Source organism: Lagopus leucura, unplaced genomic scaffold (assembly GCF_019238085.1).
Source record: "Lagopus leucura isolate 7727_CA_CO unplaced genomic scaffold, USGS_WTPT01 Super-Scaffold_100004, whole genome shotgun sequence".
Taxonomy (NCBI): domain Eukaryota; kingdom Metazoa; phylum Chordata; class Aves; order Galliformes; family Phasianidae; genus Lagopus; species Lagopus leucura.
Genome location: NW_024962264.1, coordinates 47,594,353 through 47,611,607, shown reverse-complemented (window position 1 = coordinate 47,611,607; position 17,255 = coordinate 47,594,353). Strand labels below are relative to the sequence as shown.

The 17,255-nt window shown below is 39.8% G+C and overlaps 1 protein-coding gene across 4 annotated transcripts in view; it reads right to left on the bottom strand.

The window, feature by feature from the left end:
• Positions 1-16,777, bottom strand: part of ATP8A1 (ATPase phospholipid transporting 8A1) — a 94,607-nt gene extending 77,830 nt beyond the window's left edge. For 3 of the 4 annotated variants that reach the window (XM_042871480.1, XM_042871482.1, XM_042871481.1), the window contains exons 1-5: positions 16,701-16,777; positions 6,457-6,571; positions 4,850-4,949; positions 3,626-3,724; positions 1,726-1,771 (exon numbers count right to left, since the gene is read on the bottom strand). In XM_042871480.1, the coding sequence (XP_042727414.1) occupies positions 1,726-1,771; positions 3,626-3,724; positions 4,850-4,949; positions 6,457-6,571; positions 16,701-16,749 (409 nt within the window). In that variant the 5' untranslated portion in view covers positions 16,750-16,777. Of the gene's footprint in view, positions 1-1,725; positions 1,772-3,625; positions 3,725-4,849; positions 4,950-6,456; positions 6,572-16,700 lie in introns of those variants that run through there. The other variant, XM_042871483.1, reaches the window with a different exon arrangement.
• Positions 16,778-17,255: the final 478 nt, after the last annotated feature.

Below are 17,255 nucleotides of genomic sequence, written 5' to 3'. Positions count from 1 at the left end.
CACATTCATACCTCCCATTTTTCAAATGTCTCTAACAAACAGCTTTCAAAAGCATGCTCCATCTGCCCTACAGAAGACCACTTTAACACAGCGCAGAAATACATGCTTCACCACACCTGCGTGCACGACTGTGTCCCAGTATTTATGCATACATTTTGGGGAAATAAAGTCATCCCTAATATTGCATAATAAATCAAAATCATCTGTAAAAGGCTTTTTTTTTTTCTTAAATAGTAATTACAATTTAGAAAGTTAATTTCTTAAGGCTGAGATAAACATAGTCTTTTATGAGCAGATAGATGAAGGAAAATCCATATATGCACAGGTAATATGTCGACAATTTTCTTTGTTTGAAGGACAACTGAAGGTGGAGCTGGATATATAGCATATTATACACATAATCACTTTTCAAGTTTACAGAATTGTCAAATAAATGAAAACAAAACTGCAGATTAAATTAACTTCTTCATTATTCTTCTGACAATACACCACATCTGACAATACACTTACATATTGTTTTAACAGTACACTAAGATCAGTATTAGGCTTACATGAGCTCTGCATTAGCTTACCTTGTTCCTAAGCACTAGTAATATTTTGTGCATCCTTACTACATTTTCAAATTCTAAGATGCTCTTTTGTATACATGGAATATTGAGAAATCTTAGGAACAGTCACCAAGAGCCTAACGATAGCTAACCAAGCAAAAGAGGTGAGAAAGGCAATAAAAATTAGTCTATTCATTTAAATCTCTCTACACTTGGGAGAAAAATTTGAAAAGCACTTGAAGATTCATTATTTGTTGGTTTGTAATCTCAAAAATCTCTTAATTGTTGATTGTAATCTTGAAAGCTATGAATGTCTGTAGATATCCAGATTTTTTTTCATCATCAAGCTTTCCTTTGTTTCTGTCTCTCTCACTTTTTCTTTAAAGTATAGGCAAAAGTTATACTCCCAGCACTGTCAGCCAATCGATTTGTGCCCCTGTCCAGTTTCTTGACACGTCCTGTTGAGCTATAAACTCTGTGGTTTCATACATTTTCCATACATTTTCACAGAATCACAGAATAGTTTGCATTGGAAGGGACTTTAAAGAACATCCAGCTCCAATGCCCCTGCCATGGGCAGGTAACCTCCCCACTAGATCAGACTGCCCCAAGTTCCAACAAACTTGGCCCTGATTACTTCCAGAGTTGGGGCATCCATAACTTCTCATCTTATTCCAGCGTCTTAACATCCTCATATTGAAAGACTTCTTACTTTTGTCTAATCTAAATCTATCCTCTTTCACTTCAAAATCATGACTCCTGGTCTTATCATTACATGCCATTTTAAAAAGTCTCTCTACATCTTTCCTATAAGATCCCATTGATGTACTGAAAAGTCTCCCTGGAGTCTTCTCCAGGCTGAAAAACCCCAGCTTCCTCAGTCTGTCTTTACAGGAGAGGTGCTGCACCCTCTGATACTCTCACAGCCCTCCAGTGGACCTGATTTAACAGGCCCATTTTTCATGCTGGGGGTCCCAGAGCTGGGTGTAAGGCTAATCTGGCTGCAAGTTGTTATTTCAACAGTTCAACTTCGAAGTTTAAAAAAAAAAAACAACTGTACAAGCAATTTCCAACTCATTTCCCTGTGTATTCAGCAGTTAGGATTATCAACATTTGCAAAAAACTTCAAAACAACCAACACACAACCACAATCAATAAGCTTTAAAAAGTTTCCTACCTTGAGTTTGTTTCTTGTTCACCGCATTATCAGCTTTATGCCTTTTCTGAATCAAAAAAGCATACTGATTAAAGACTTCTGTTGACACGATAAAACTTTTACACATAAGGTGTAACACTCATTTTTTACAGCTTGCACTCGACCATTAAATGAACAGACTTAAAAACATTTTTAACAGAACTGTGGATTACTTGCATAGTCTTGATCATCAGTAAAGTCACTCCCAGCTCTAGGCTAATACTATTCTATTAAAATGTCTCTCATCTGAGCAATCAGTATTTGAACAAATTTCTTGTACAAAGATATGAGGTATTTACACTCCACAACTTTGTCCTTCCCTGCAACTCGAAAAGTGACAGTTTAATTTCAATTGCTTTCTGAGCTATGCTGGGTGAAAAATTATTAGAAACAGACAATAATCTTGCATTGCATGTCACAAATTTTGATAGTACTTCTGAAGCATATATGTAAAACCTATGCTGTTTGTGAATAATGCCTCCTGCTAACATCATCTACTTCTTGTGATTACACTCCAGAAAGGAAGCTTTTGGTTATTCAGTTGAAAGTATTATTTTAATAAACTGAAAAGCCAAGTAAACCTGCTCTAATATCAGGTAAAGATAACTATTTCACTGAGTAAAGAAATTAAAATATAACTAAAGCTAAAGAAAAATGGAAAAAATGCTGAATATTTTACTATGGATCTTTCCAAGGAAAAAAGTGCTATTGTCACTGTCAGTCAGACATTCCTGCAACAATATAGGAAGTACCTACATGCTGAGGCAATATAAAATTAATAGAAGGAAAAAGAAGTTTTGACTTGCCTTTGAGCAATTCTGTAGCAATTAGGAACAATACCTTTTATTTTAAAAACTGATATGTGTAAAAACAAACAACCCTGGACCCATACCCTGGCTTTTGCTTCATGCCAAACTAAACACATCAAATTGTAAAGAGCAAATGACATAAAGAAACAAATGACATAAAAGAGGAGGGAGATAATTTTAAAAAGGACACTCTGTACAGTAGCAGCAGCCTCAGTTTTATATTTGCCTAGACACTGACAGATGGTGCAAGTCTGTAAGCATTAACTGCAGAACAGTTAAAAATATCTGAAAGAGCGTGAATTGATTTTATGGCTTTTTAAAAGTGGTTTTGTTTATATAAAAGGAAAGCAACAAAGACGCGTAAGGAGAAGCTGCTTAGTGGGCAGCAAATAGTATAAATGCAAAACACAAATCCAGCCACTTTCTGTTTCGGGGAAGGGAGGTAGTGAAAAAAAACCCAAAAACCTTTGCTGTTATCTCCAGTTTTATAGAAAACGTTATTGTCTAGTACCTCATCTAGAGACAAAATTTAAACCCAGCTCAAATGTGTAAGTAGTGAGAATAAAGGATTAATGCGGAAGAAAATACATTTTTTCCTGCCCAAATAATTATTTCAAGCTTGTTTTATTCTAAAATAAGTTCAACTTTCTATGAATTCAGTAGCTTCCAACATTTCATTAGCTGAATTTTTGACAAAACTGCAATAATCTGAATGCTCTGAGCCTGAGTGGTTTCTGTGGAGTCTGTAGAACTTAGTAGTTCTACTCTAAAGCTCATACTTTACCTAATTATGCTTGTACTGTATTAATGAGAATTTCTTGACTATAATCAATCTATATAATAAACAGTCACTGATTTCCCATGTTATTGTCACTCTTGCACATATTAAACACACAAATTGTAACACCACATTCTACAAGATTCCATCTTCTGACAAAAGCAGCTTTATAAGATTTCAAGAGCATTCAGAAGCCAAGAATGGCTCAACAGAAAATTACTCAGAAAGGTTCTTTGCAATATAATCTACAAGATATTTGATCATTATTTACAAAATACGATTATTAAATACTTACAATATCCTCTATTATCTCCTTCACTGCTGCTACGGCTAAAATAAATAAGAGAGGGACCAATGTTGTGTAACGGCCTGTTGGTGATACATCTGGAATTTGCTATTAAAAAGAGAGAAAAAAAACTGAGCTTGAATTCCTGATTAAAAACATTTTTAACACAGTAAGCAGAACTTTCAAATTTTCTTGAAAACATAGAGGTGACAACTAAGTTCGTTACTCAGACAAGGTACTGATTATTTCCAAGTGAGGGGTACTGTCTTAGAATCAAACAAAGCTGATACAACAAAACATTTTAAATTGAACAGTATTCAGTAGTTACTTTCAGAGGTTTTAGTGTCTCCAGAAGGTTCACCTTCATCTTTTGTGTTTCAAACTAAATTTAAATACGTATTCGTAAAATATGATTAACTTTTTTAGTTTAGTCTAACAGAGTGGACACAGCTCCAAGCTATTTTAAATTTGAAGAAGCTATTTGGTATTTTACTACTAAACTAACGAACAAATATTGAAAAGCTACACAACTCTAAGAAATCTGTTTCTGCTAAGCAAATAAGGGTACAGATGATGCAAGTGAATATGTTTGTAAAATAAATGCTGAGAGGATGCAGCTACTTATGTGATACATATTCATAACTATCTGTAATTATCTTTATATTGACTAGAGTTGTTAGTGGCAGCAATGATTTACCACAAGAGTATTCCTGCCTTAACACATTTAGAACAGGCAATGTCACCCATATGACTACAATGAGATTTTGCAAAAAAAGTGGAGTAGTAAGTAGTGCCTCAGTGTAGTTAGAATACATCCTCAATGTAAACCTCATAAGAGGTTTACAAAAACCGTCAATGTTATTTATTGGACATTTATTTTTTCTTTCACTACATGGTGTATCTAAAAACACAATATTATTATATATATACTGTGTTTCTTGGAATAAGATGAATATACATCTATTTTCAACGTTACTCTAGATCACATTTTAAAGCAACTGTGGAAATCCGGCAGAAAATTAATGGACAACTTTCTGTCAGCTACAGGGCAACAGTACCCACCACTTCTCCAGTTATTTTTTCCCTTTCATTTCTAGTCACACGTGACTACACCCCCCCATACTAATGGCACATTATTTTTCAGGCAAAATATGAAATCAAAGGGGCACCACATTGTACCCTGCTTCCATTGCCCTGTACCTGTTACTCCTGCTAGCTTACTGATGCTCTTACCTGAAGTAATGCAATAAAAAGAAAAAAAGCATTGGCAGCTCTTCTGAACTGGGAATAAAGGAACCTTGGCAGGAATGTGATAATGTTGTACTTTGCAGTGCTAAGACAAAAAGAAAAAAAATACATACTATTATTACACTATGAAAAAAATTCAAATATATTCCTTCTCTCTCAGTTACACAAGCTTTCAAATATAACAGAACCTTCTGTGATTTCTGTGATAGCAAACAGATTAGTTTTTGCTTAAAAGAGAAGCCTGAAGATTTCTACAAACCAGCCACCCAAGGAAAGTGCCCATCGTCCACAGAAGCCATTGTGTGCTTCAGTTTTGAGGCAAAAGTTTCCTTGTCACCTCTGCTGTGACTTGGTTACAGGATACCAGAGAAAAAAAAAAAAAAGAGGAGCAGGAAGCAGGGAAGTGATTGCCCTGAGGAATTAGGACAGAACCTAGACTTACAGATCTTATATTCCAGAACAACACCCTATCCAGCAAGCTATGGCACACTTGGTGATCAATTCTGCACCAGGACTCATGTGCAGAAAAATTCTTGGGGAAAGCATTATCAGTTGAGCTAACATAATGAGAAGGGTGCTACATCAAAACTGAAGAGTTGCAGAGCATCTGTTTCATGCAGGAATTTTTGTGATTCAGTGCATACTGAAGACTAATAAAATCTTACTTAACAATATTTAAATGGCGTGTTTAAGAAGTCAATAAAACTAAAATATTCAATAATGTACATTTTTCCTACAGTTTCAATAATATACAATTTTCCAATGTGGTCTTTCAATATCTAAACTAAAGGTGTACTGCAGGAAAGAAGGCAACAGACTCTTTAGCAGAGTCTGTGGTGAGAGGACAAGGGGAAATGTTTTCAAGCTTAAGAAGGGTAGATTTAGGCTGGATACAAGGAAAACACCTTTTACATTGAGGGTGGTGAGGCACTGGAACAGATTGATCAAAGATGTAGTTGATTCCCCATCCCTGGATACTTCCAAGGCAAGGCCAAATTACTCCCCTGGCAACCTGATCTAGCTGTGGTGTTTCTGATCATTGCAGGGGAGTTGCAGTAGATGATCTTTAAAGGTCCCTTCCAACTCAAAGCATTCTATGATTCTATATTCATTAAAGGAAAAACAATATCCTTCATCAAGTGGAAAGGTTACCTTTAAAAGAAAACAAAACAAACAACTCCTGATCAGTATTAAGTGAAATTCTGAGGGTTGGAATAACAAAATATATTTAATCCTACTGTAATTATCTTAGTGAAGCTTCCACTACATCTACCTCTGTCCAGCTATCCAGTGATATGCTCAAAAGCAAAAGATAAACCGAACTAACCAGAAGAATAAATCCATACTCTAGAGATACGTAAAAGCTGCAGAAGTTCCATCAAGAACCTTCCTACTCAGAACTTAAAAATTCCAAAGGTCAGCTTTGTATATGAAACTGTCTTACTAATCTAGTCATTTCTCTTCATTCCTCCCTTTGGAGTCACACTAGTGATCTAAAGGAAATAGAATAAACAGAATATTTTCTCTGATTTTGCTCAACAGTATGCATCCTTACGAAGCTCATATGTATTAACAGAAATATAATTTGATACCTGACATGATTATTACAGAACTTGGTTAACTGGGGCTGATTAATGAATATAGTTCTCAATTCTTCTTGATCAGCCAGAGAAGTTTTCTCTGAAACATCATCTGTCTTCTCATAGCCTGTCAAAAAAAAAAGAAAAAAAACATTTTAATGTAAGTAAATGTACACATACAAACACATGCAAGATTTAGAGCACTGCGTGACAAAAAGATCCACATCTATTCTGACTGTGAACTCAATTTACTTGTATTTCTTACAATAACAGGTAATGTTCATTTTAAAGCACATTGGTGATTAGATATGAAAACAACATAGTCAAGAAGCCTCGTAAAGCTACAACTGAATTATTGAGTGCACTCAAATAGCTTATACTGCTTCATGGAAAAGTGAAATGAACTATGGTCTGTGACTGACAACCTCTTTCACTTCTCCTGAAGTGCCCCAAGTACTGGGGCAAACAAATGTTTTAAAGGGAAATAAACTAAAACAAATAAATGAGCACTAACATGAAAAGAACAAGAAGTTCAGTACTATACTATAATATCAGTGACGAAAAAGTAGTTACCTGTTAATGATGAGTATCATTAACTCAGATGATCTCCACATTGCATACAGATTATTCAACAGATCAGTTTCCAGTTTTGCATGTAAAATGTTAACACTGCTTGTTGCAGTGAGCATTCATACAACTCATTCAATTCTTCTTGATACATTTTCCTGCTTTCCGCCCAATAAACATATAGCACCATTTCCCCTATGTGCCTCTCTTAAACTGAACTGTTTCACAACTATGGTAGTGCAACAATTAGAATTCCTGTAAGGGTACAGAAGTAAACTTCCTACCAGAAGCTTGGAAAAGTTTTACTATTAATCTCAATGGCAGTAAAACACTTCACTAAGAGTATGTCTGAAAAATGAAACTAAATACAAAAAGTAGATGTCTATTACAGCTATCTTAAATCAAAGTGACTTACCTGTTCTACTTATTTGCACAAATCATCTGTTTTGAGAAATACTCAGAGAAAATTCATCGTCACAGCCTATACAAAGGCAAAAAACCAACATGGCTTATCCTACAGTTAAAGGAATTATATTCCTCAGGAACCACCTCAGACCAGCACAATGTCTCATAGATAATGGGGAGGCATATTGGTGTGATCAGCCGGCTCCCTCAGCGCCCATGGATACATCTGAACATCCGAGCAGAGTCTGGGCACTGCTGCATTTCCTGTTAAGTGTTCCCGAAGCTGATTCTCCTCCACCCAGGTAAATCCTTGCTCCAGACTTTCCCACCAGTATCAGGGACCTGAAGTTCCTGATATTATTACACAGGAAATCCCCGCTACTGTGTTCACTCATTGGAATTAACTTCCTTCCTTTCAGCTCTCCAGTGAAAGGCACACATCCAACAATTGCAGTCAAGCTTCAGTAAACATTTTGAGAACACCCTTCTGGCCAAGCCTAACAGATGTGGCCCACACAAGAGGCCTGTACACCACTCTTTGCCTGGAGGAACCTCACAATTGCATACATCAGATTAAGCAAGCCATTTCCTTCTCCCATCATTAACGACCCTTAGAAAGGCAACCCCTACCCCTGTCACACAACCAACCAGCTGTGCAGGACTCCAGCACAGCTCCATAAACACGTACAGCTGTAACACAACTTGACACAGGCACAACTCTAAGAACATGAACTTTTCAGTCATCACATTGAGACACTTATGAATTATAAGTGGGTTATACTCCCATCTCGGTCCAGCACACTGCAAGCACACCTTCGTCCCAGGAACACAACACTTCCCAGTTGCTCCACGAAGGAATGTATGTGGAAAAACAGCTACTGAGAGAGAACACTGGAGAAAAAGTTGGAAACTACTCTCTTAGAAGTAGCACTCCAGCTTGACTAAGCCCAGGAAACAAGGAAAGAGTTCACACATTTGCAGAACGCACTACTCTATTTTTTACAGTGCTAGTTTTAAAGTTTTTGCAAGTGTAAACCTGCAGTCCTGACAGTGATAGAGGTAATACAAATGTTAGCAGGCATTAAATGTAATATCTGTTTGTTTAAAACACCAAGGAACTACAGACATTTAAACACCAGTATTAAGGCATTTATTTGTTCTTCAAATAAAAAGCCAGAAAAAGATGCTTAGGAGCATCATAAACATTCACTACCTTCCTTTCTATTACTTTGAATTCACATTTCTCAATCTGAACTTAAAAAGGAACCTCTGGAAGTAGGTGCTGAGCCTCATAGGTAGCCCTCTGCAGCCTGCAGCTTCAGTAAAAGCACATTAGACTGCACTGAAAGCTTAATGGTTACTCATCTCCTTCGTGCCTTTGCCTGATCTCTGAAATACACTCACCAGAATACAGATTCTGCACTGCCACACAAAACTAAGTATCAAGAAAGTATAGTTTGTCTTCCTCATTTGTGTCTATAAATGTGTGTGTGTATATATATATATATAAATATCTAAGAAATGTATATGTATATATATAAATATCTAAGAGTTCTTAACTACATTACTGAAGTTATTATGCTGACTAAAACGGTAACTATACTTAATTTAAATGTTTCCCAAGCAATGAGAAACACAATTCCCTTTGAAATGGTCTACTTTCATATATGATTATCAGAAAGAATGTAAAGAGAAAATAAAAGTGTTGAAATTCTAATTCAGCATTTGATAAAAGTCCGCTTCATCCTACTCTTCCACACTGCCATCTCTTTACAACGCATCACCTCTTGGAATGCTATCATCACCTCTTGCTCTCACTGTCTGCCCAAGAACTTGAATGAAGTGTTAGCAGATGCAGGTTCCAGCCCCTATGCAGCTGCTGTTTGCCTGACTTAGCAAGCGATGCCTTGTAGCAGATCAAAAATGCAGCAAGCTTTTCTTGCCAGGAAGCTGCTCCTTTTCAGAGCTGCCTGAAGTCAAAGACTTGCTGCACATCTGTACAGCAAACAACACCACAGGCATCATTTCTGTGCTCTTTGCACACCAAATGTCTTCAGGGACATTCAGTCTGCATGCTATGCAGGCCAAGCCTAGGATTCCACGTTCCCCCTCCCCCCGCCACCCCCCAGGTCTATACATTATGCTTTGTAGGTGAAATTTTTCACTAATTTCTCAAGATATTGAATCTCTGTGACTATAACTTTGATAGTAAATGGGCATTTCTCTACATGATGCAGCCTTTTTAACTGCAACCACGTATCTGTTGCATTCCCACAGTTAGTTTGCATTCTGCATCTTCAGAAAATGATGAGCATTTCCAATTTCTTCCACATCTCATCCACACTCATGTAGTACAAACATATTAAGTCATAAAAAGCTCTACTTAATCATGGCCATTCTTTCAAATATGAACTGCATATCTTCAGTATGTTTTATTTATATTAGGTAAATACAGAACCTGGCAACAAGTTGTTGGCATTCAATTGGCCCCAGATAATGTCAAGCACTAAAATACAAAGTAGGACATCGATCAAACTACGCTCACAAACCTGAGTCTAACTGCAATAAATCACATCAGACTTTTAAGAGCTACACTTCTATGAAATTTTAAAACAAAATTTATGGGTTAGAGCTCAGCTGCTGCCTAAGCCTCAATGCAGCAGTTTCATAAAAGCTGACTGCTTTGTCAAAAGGAAGCCACTAAGTGCTTTATTTCTTCCTCAAAGAGAGCAAGAACCCACTGGCACCAAACCAGTTCGCATGATGAACTCAGCCTACTAATCAAATACGAAGATGCCCATCTCAAAATGTTGTCTGAAAGTAACCACAGGAACAAAGGGAAGCACATCCACCAGATCAATTCTTGGTGAAAGCAGCTACAATTTTAGCAAAAGTGGTTTTCAAAGATGCAGTTAACAAACCAGCAAAAATTAAAGATGGCTGCTCTTCTGTAATTCATTAAAAGGTTCCGAGACAGTATAACAACACTGATCCAAATATTCAGAAAGTTGATAGTGAAAAAGGTATAGAAAAAGCCAGACAGGAATCCAGACAGGAAAGATAAAGATTACAAAACACACAGTCAGTATCAAAGCATCAAAGTATCAAAGCTGTGACAAATATCTGATAATGAAAAAAATACTGTGAAGAATATGAGTAAGAACCTAAGATGAAGCAATTGCTCCAATCTCCTTTCAAAAACATACACAATTATTGCTGCATTAGAGATGTCAAAACTGATACCAACTGACTTGTTCATTGTTTGTTCATCGTGCTAAGGGTTCAGAGAAGTACTGTCCCGGGGTTAAAATTAAAGGCACCATCACTCTACATAGGCTCTTATCTAAGGACACAACAAATACTACGGTAATAATACAGTAATAATTTTGAAGAATTACAGTGATCAAAAACAAAGCAGCAATTATCACACTTCAAACAGGAAACACAACGCTGCTTTATGTAAAACCTGGCACTGAGAAAGAGCAAACAGCACCACAAGGTTCCTCATCCTCTTTGTCAATAGTTACCTTGTAACACTACTGTTATTTAACTACAGAATTATCAGACAGATTCTATGACACAATATGACAAAAATGTGCTTCAATATCAAAGGAAAGTAATTATTACTTCAATAAAAAAAGTTTGTTTGCAAAACTACTGCATAAACTAAAATTATTATCTTGTTCTGCACACCAAAGTTTTTTTGCTAGCAAAACGCAGAATGTGGAAGCTATTGATGAATAAACACAAAACTATAAATTTCATTCAGAGTTGCTTAAATAACCGATTTTGATTGAGGATTTTCTTTCAAGGAACTGAAGTAAAATACACATGACAGTGGGAAAAGGCAAGAAAAAACTGCAGACAGTGGCTGGGAATTCTGAGAATACGGAGCCATGGCTGTCCTTTGTCAGGGTATAGGCAACACTTTAAATAAGTTCATAGTAAAAAGTGTACTTATTAAGGAATAAATATTTTAAGTTTTTCCAGTAAAAGACAACAACTTCAACAACAACAAAACCCAAATAAATAACCATTGAAACAACAACAAGAAAGCCCAACAATCAACTTGAGCTTTCTCCAATAGGAGAACCCACTAAGGACCATGTTTTGTTTCCAACAAAACTTCAGAATAGGCAACTATGTTCTGTTACATCCTATTTGCAGGGCCTCTTTCTAAACCAGATTTGGTAGTAAAGTCTCTAAATTAGCAGTTAAAACAACAATAAATTCTAAACTCTGCACAAAAAGTTTGTACTTCCAATTTTTCCTTCACATAAATGAAGAAATAGATGGAAGGTAAACACAGACAGATTCTGCCATGGAAAGAAAGGGAAGGAAAAATAAATGACCAACTCACTGAAATCAAACGAACTATTTTAATACACTTTACTTAATGATTAATAACATTATTTTATTCTCAAAGTACGGCATTCTGAAGCTTTGAAAGCTTGATTCTGTAGCCAAGTACATTTCCAGCTCACATTTCCAAAGAACACAGCACAGTTCAAAGACAGACAGTGAGACTGAAAAAGAGTGTCACACTGCCACAATAAGACTTTGATAAGAGAACTAGCACTGAGAACCTGGCCTCTGCACCTCTGGGGAGTCAAAGAACAGAAGGGAACTGCAATTGCAATCAATTGCTCTGACCTATTGCTGCTGAGGCTGCCAAGCCTGCACTGCAACTGGACCCAAATTTTCCACTCTGACCCATTGGGAATCTCAACACAGACTGCAAAACACACTTGTCAGGAAAAAGTACCAATAATGAGCATCAGGTTTGTTAAAATGCTACACAATCACATAGCACAGAAGTAGAAACACCTGAAGATATATTAGGTATCACAAGAATGGACAGATTACTGAAAACAACCTGACTACCACATAAATTCAAAATAATTGTCCTTTTCATACATATGTCATCACATCTTACACAAGTTCAGCTTCACCTAGATCTCATGTGGGGAATTGGCCTTTCCTAATATGAAATTGCTGTTAATGTTATTGGCAGACAGCATAACAGCACCTCAAAAATTTCTGTACTTTGTCATCTGAGAGAGTTCACTGAAATCCACAACTGGCCCACTGAAGTGCACTGAGTCCACTGAAATGCACAAAGGAAAGCATTAATGCTTCTATGTAGATTGCTCTGTAAGTAATGCCTCCTTCTTATTTCCATGGAAACTACAACAGATACAAAGAGCACAATAATACTATTCGACAGAGCAAATTCTTAGCTACAAAACATTATTTTTCAACACAGTCACCACCCTTAGCTATGCATTCTCACCATTAATGAACAAGAACCTGCACACTGTGCTTTGCACCAGTGTAGGAGATCCACTGTTTCCACCATTGCTATGATAGCATAATTGCTACAAAAATGTTACCCACAACATAAGATGTTTCACTGGCCCCAAAAGATAGAAGTCAGAAGGCATCAAACTGGACAGTATGGCAGTGTGGTAGGACAGTCCAGCCAAAACTTGCAACATGCTCCACGGTCTTCAAGCTGGCATAGGGCCTGGCATTTTTTTGTTTTGCAAAGGAAAGGCTGTCTTCTTCTCTGGCATGACTCTGCAAGTTCAATCCTTCAGCTCAGTCAGCAGCATGATGTAGCAATCAGATGTTTTGTCTGGGTTCCAAGAAATCCAGATCCTTTCCTATCCTAAAAGCACACATAACTTTATCCAATAAGGGTTGTGTTTTGAACATTTTCTTTGACGGAGAATTCACGCCACCTCTCCACAGAGTGCCATTTTGACTTTGGCTCCTAGAGGTGACACCACGTCTCGTCACCAGTAATGATGAGCTCCAGGAAACTGTCACCTTTAGCCTTATATCGATTCAACAGATACTAACAAATTTACATACAGTGTTCTCTCTGTTCCTGTGTGAATACTCACAGGACTCACCTCATGCAAACTTGCAGTATTTCAACACTACCATCATAATTTCCAACCAGCTCATACTCAGCCCCATACACAGCTCCCTGGTGGTAACCTGCTGATTCAAGCAGATAAGCTAATTGAGATGCTCTTCATTTTGTGGTGTGACAGCTGTGCATGGACGTCCAGGACGTCTTTCATGTCACCACCACTGCTGAAACACACCACCCTTCACCGCACTGGGCTCATGTTCAATGTCTGGTCTCCATAAGCATTCAGCAAGTGTCAATGAATGTCAGTGGGCACCATCTTCTCCATGTGAGGAATGCAGTGACACATCTTTGCTTCATATGCACTTCCATGTATGATGCTATTTTTTTCAGACTGCTCCTTTGCTGCCATCTGTCACACATGAACAAAATGTAATGAAATATTAGCAGAAAGGTTCAACCTGTACTGCCACACCACCACCATTTGCCTCTGACACCGTGGGCCAACATAATAAAATAGGAGGCATTACTTTTGGAGCAACACTCATATTTTCAGAAGCTTAGAGACACCTAATAAAAACTGTCAATACCGACCCCACTCTCCCAGAGCATACATATACATTAGTATATGTATATACATTAATATATGCTCTGTATTATTCCATTTCATATTATTTAACAGATGCATATATTAACTGCATGACTGTAAGTACTCTCAAAGATTTCCCCACGTGTTTTGCAACTGCAGAATACAAGACACAGATGTTATTTCTGTAGTACCAAACACCCAAAGCCCAGCTAAGATTCTGAGTTAAGGTTATTGGTAGTAAAAAGCAATTTAGGAAATCTCTACGTGTTTAGGAGGACCCGATCTTCTAGGTCTTGAGCAAGACTTCATTGGTACACAAACCAATTCTGCGCAACTGCAGCACTGCCTAATGTGAATCCAGGTTTTCTTTACAAGAGGGGACACTAGAAACAAAATTCATTACAGAAAAGACTGTAAACATGCCTGTTTATTAGTCACAAAGAGCACAAGATACTGCAGAGGTCTGGAAGAATACCATCAAAATATTAGCTGTGTTTTAACCAAATTCTGCTCTCTATGCAAATTACATGTTGTCTTACAGATGTTAAAATGCCTGTAATTTTTATTTTGTAGTAATGTACAGACTGGAGCATTACATCTTCCGTGACTGTGAATGACACACGTGCATTATTCTGACAGGCCTGAGTTCTTTTCATCTGAGCACAGCAGCCAATTTTTTCTAATAGCAGTATTACTATCTCTTTATGCCAGAGTGAGCTCAGTTCTGAGAAGATGTCAAGGCAGTCCAGACTGATAAGGTAACTCATGATCCACGGAAAAAGTCTCTGAGGCAGAAATTACTTGCTGCAGCGACAGGAAAGGAAAATTAGGTTTTAACCCAAAACATACAACAAAGAAATTCTAGAACAAAGGGAGTAATATTAGCTTGTCTATCACATCCCCTCGAGTCTGTGGCTATTCTAAGGAGTGGCCTGTGCTGTAACAGCACTTATGAAAACTGCTCTTTGTGATTGCAGTATTAGCAGAACGCACAGAATTCTGTCATTAACCAAGCACTTCCTACTTGCTGCAGGTAAGGCTTTGGGGTAGATCTCAGAAGACAGTCTTACCAATATTCTGCACAATGCTTATCTAAAAGACTCCTGCCATGGCCAGGACTAGGCTAGGACTGTACAGCTACTTTATGTCACTTTCAAGAGCCAAGGATGACACTCACACTGTAGAACTCTGGATACTCTTAAGAAATAGTAACATTTCCCTATGCAGCACTGTTTACAAACACCAGCAACACAGTCCAAGTTCACCAAGTCTGGAAAAGGAGGAAAAAAGAAACTAAAAGATCCACTGACACTGTGAATGAACTTAATAGAAACAAAATGAACTAGTAAGGTTCAAATTAATCTCAGATCAGAAGCACAGATTTTAAATGTCAATCATCATTTTTACATGATCTTTCCTTGAATAACAGAACATACATTAATGCACAGAACAACATAGTAATGCTATGACGAAAAGCCAACACACCTTCTTCCAAAAGTTATGTTTCTTAAAAGAAATGCCATACATATTTACAGACCAAACAAAGGTACTTTGGAGAAAGCTATCCCTGTATTCAGCTGTCTTGCAGTCACCCAACCATGAACAATATTCCAATAAGCAGCATTTTTTTTCCCTTTCACTGCACCCCTACTTCTTAGAAAAACACTTGCTTTTAGGGACCACAGTTGGTCACTCAATAATCCTTAAACTGCTGTAGTTTTGCCACCTTAAAGCAAACACAAATAAACTGCGAATGCTGATTCTAAGCTCTCAGTGGAAACACAATTGACTGAAATTCAGCGCTGAGTGGATGCTTTGCCAGTCTCACTGTACGCATCTTCTAATTACTGTGGGTACAGCACCACGGCCACTCTGTTTGTAAGCACATTTCTAAAGTGCCCCCGGAGGCATACATCTTCTTCACTGCTTCTCAGAAGGCTACATTGTTCTGCTCTCTTGGTCTGCTCACACTGCTTAGGAAGTAAGAGGTAAGCTCCTACAGACAAAAGCAGGTTCTCCCTGAGAAGCATGCATGAGAAAGGCACACAGGATAGTTGAAAAAGAAAAGATCGAGAAGGGAACAGCCTATTTCCAATATTTATTCTTCACACTCTTGCTGGGGCGCACAAACACAAAATCAAACAAAAAGAAGTAATCTGCTTGGAAGAAGGAAGGAAGATGCAGGGAGAAAGATGCTACTTCCCCTTCCCCTCACGGCCTGCACCAGGTGCAGTGGCCTGATTTATCTTCAATTGACTCGAACACAGCCCCAGGACTGAGGGCAGCACACCTGCCTCAGGAGGTACGGATCACTGCGGTGACTCTGTTGTCATTACTCGCAGCCACAGCAAACCATCAGCTGCCCCAACGCGCTGCTGCTTCGGCGCTGTTATTTCACACTCGCACTGGAAGCGGTTATCTCCGACAATCGGCGCACACACAGATACTGCCCATAAGGAAGGCGTCCCCACTGAACCCCACGACAGAAGCGCGGTGCCCGGCAGCGCAGCGAGGCACGGAGCACGCCGCGCTCCCCGCGGTCGCGCAGGCAGCTCTGCCGGAGGCAGATAGTGACAGGCACACAACGCGACACCGCCCGGAAAGCACAGCGGCAGCACCGCGCCCTAGCGCTCGTTGCTCGGCCGCGGCCCGCGACCACCGCCACAGCTGGGCGGCCACGGGCACGCCGCCGTTGTAGCAGCGGCTGCTGCCGCCCGCCTCCGCCGCCCAATCCTTCAGGCGGCCGCAAACCCGTCGAGCCGAGTGCACTCCCTCCCCGCGGCCGGCGGAAGGCGGGCGCCGGGTGGCACTTACCCTCCGCGCGGGAGCGGATCTCCGACACCGTTTTCTGCACCGCCGGCATCGCCGCGGAGCGTTGGGCGGCGGCACGGCCGCGCTGCACCTGCCCCCGTCCTCGCCGCCCGTCGGAGCGCCGCGGCGAGAGCCGGGCCCCGGGCTGCGCTCAGCGGCGGGACTGCGGCGCCGGAGGCACAGGGCTCGCGCCTCCCTCTGCTCACGCCGCCGCTCTTTTCCGACAGCCGCGACGCTGGCGCGGCTCACCCGCCGGCCCCTCCGGAACCTACTAACTCCGCCCCGCTTTCCCCCTCCTCCTCTCCCTTCGGTCCCCCACCGCCGTCTGCCGCCCCCGCGGGGTCGACCGTCGCACGGCTCGCTGCGCCCAAGCAAGCAGCGACGCAACGAGACGCTTCGCGTCCCTTTCTCCGACGAGTGCAGGGGTTACGGAGCGCACCCCCCCGCGCTGCCAGGGGAATGGAACGTGCCGAGCCTTGGGCCGCTGCCCGCGCTCGGGGGTGGCCCCGTCCTGCCCGCGGGGCTCGGCCTTGGAGCGGAGGGGAAGGCGGTGGGGCT